Source organism: Cyprinodon variegatus, unplaced genomic scaffold (genome assembly GCF_000732505.1).
Source record: "Cyprinodon variegatus isolate N-32 unplaced genomic scaffold, C_variegatus-1.0 Scaffold797, whole genome shotgun sequence".
Lineage (NCBI taxonomy): Eukaryota > Metazoa > Chordata > Actinopteri > Cyprinodontiformes > Cyprinodontidae > Cyprinodon > Cyprinodon variegatus.
In genome coordinates this window covers 374,305-376,348 of record NW_015151250.1, presented here as the reverse complement: position 1 = coordinate 376,348, position 2,044 = coordinate 374,305, and the positions used below count along the sequence as shown (strand labels likewise).

The following is a 2,044-nucleotide window of genomic DNA, read 5'->3' as shown; positions in this document are numbered from 1 at the left end:
CAGCTGTCCCCCATGCAGTACCTCTCTGGACCTGTTGGAGACCTCCTCTCTAGATAATAATAATAAAACTGCTGCTGCCGCAGTGCATGCTGGGACAGCTGTCAATCTCGAGAACAGAGAATTGTGCTCTGATGCATGCTGGGTAAAGATGGAGGGACAAGAAGAATAGATTGTTCGCTCTCGGTCTGCTGTTCTGGTGAATTTGAACAGTACTAGGGCTGAGGATGATGACGTTTCACGAGCACATGAGAACGCACAAGTACACATATTGAGAAACGGCACAAATGTCCTGAATTCACACATATTAACATTTATTTGCTGCATTACAGCTGGCGAACCAATGAAGAGACTGGGCTCAGCTCCTGCAGAGCTAAAATAAAGAGCCAATAAAGCCCCATCTTTCAGTATTAGCTCTTACTGCCGTGAGCCAACAAGCTAACGGAAGCTAGCATTATTCTTCTTCCCTACTCCAGGCGCTGTATGTAGAGCCCCCCCTACAGGTTTGGTGGGAGACAGTTCAGTAGATATCAGCGACTTATAGCCCAGTGTGACTTATATGTGTACGATTCCAGTTTTTTTTATGTAGCTGCGGGTAATAGTGATGTGCGCTCTATAGTCTGGAAATTACTGTAAGTTTGGAATTGGAATTGGTATCTTTATTTCAAACATGCAAGAGAAAAAAACAATAAAACAATGTTTAAAAACATTGGAGAGAGAAACAACAACCACGGTACCTTTCTTTCCTGAGTTAATATACCACTATTACATGTGCGAAAAGGAGTAGGAAGAAGTAAAACTTATGTACTCCTACCCCTTTAATTCTAGTATTTCTTCAATTTACAATATTTATAATTATGTTGCTATATATATATATATATATATCCATATATAAATGTATATACACACCTACCTACACATATACATACATAAATATTTAAAGTTGAATTCATTGAGGGTTTTTTGAGCTTAAAGTTTATTTTAGAGAATTTAAGAACCTAGTTAAGACCACATCACTTTTATTTTGTGCTGATAAGTAAAAACCAAGAACTGAAAAAGGATGTACTTTCTTTTTGTTATCTCTGAAGCTGTGTTGTAGACAAAGAATCAATGGGCTGTTAAAAAAAACTCTTTGCTCTCTCTCTCACAGCAGCGGCAAAATTCAGACGAGAGTCTTTGTTTTGCCCGGATGAGCTGGATTCTCTCTTCTCTTACTTTGATAATGGATCTGGTCCTCGGAGTAAGTTTTTTCGTTTAGCACTTAACTTTGTGCTAGTGTGAAAATAACATGAGATCTTGTGTAAGCAGATGTTTTAGATTGCAATAAAAAGCGGCAGTTTCTAATGTGTTCATGTTGTCCTGCAGGTCTAAGCAGCGACAGCGGCCTGGGAGGCAGCACAGACGGCAGTACAGACATCCTGGTGTTTGGCTCAGTGGTGGACAGCGTCACGGAGGAGGGTGAGGCTAGTTATAAGGAGGTAGAGCAGAATGTAGGAAGATATTTAGACCTTTTTTATGAGCGACCACTTATTGTAATCTGCAGAGTGTGAAGAATCTGAAGACTCGAGCGGTGAGACCGAGCCTGAGACGTCAGACCCGGAGGACATGAGGGAGATGGATCCTGGAACCCTGCTATATAAAGCCTCTAAAGCTCGCAATCTGCCAGTGATGGCTGAAGCTCTAGCCCACGGCGCCGACGTTAATTTGGTCAACGACGAGGACGAAGGAAAGACGCCCCTTATACAAGCTGTTACTGGGGTGAGTTAGTCTGGGCAAAGAAAAGGCAATCTGATTTGATACAATATTATAATAGAGTGCAGTCTTCGAAAACTTTTTTCATCATCACTTCAAAATATAATTGCTTTGTTTTTAAATTCCTTTCAGGGTTCTCTGGTTGCCTGTGAGTTCCTGCTGCAAAACGCTGCTGATGTCAACCAAAGAGACGCAAGAGGGAGGGGCCCATTGTATCACGCTACTTATCTAGGGCACACAGGGTGAGTCATAAAAAAACAATAAGCAAAAAAACTTGTATATTTATTTTATATAT

The 2,044-nt window shown here is 40.9% G+C and overlaps 1 protein-coding gene across 1 annotated transcript in view; it reads left to right on the top strand.

Moving 5' to 3' along the window:
- The window catches only part of LOC107098652 (arf-GAP with coiled-coil, ANK repeat and PH domain-containing protein 3-like), a gene marked incomplete at its 5' end in the record, with an annotated part of 23,733 nt that overhangs the window by 10,959 nt on the left and 10,730 nt on the right, over window positions 1–2,044 (top strand). The window contains 4 exons of the mRNA XM_015396425.1: window positions 1,148–1,237; window positions 1,363–1,455; window positions 1,541–1,755; window positions 1,882–1,991. Of these exons, the coding sequence (XP_015251911.1) occupies window positions 1,148–1,237; window positions 1,363–1,455; window positions 1,541–1,755; window positions 1,882–1,991 (508 nt within the window). The remainder of the gene's footprint in view (window positions 1–1,147; window positions 1,238–1,362; window positions 1,456–1,540; window positions 1,756–1,881; window positions 1,992–2,044) is intronic.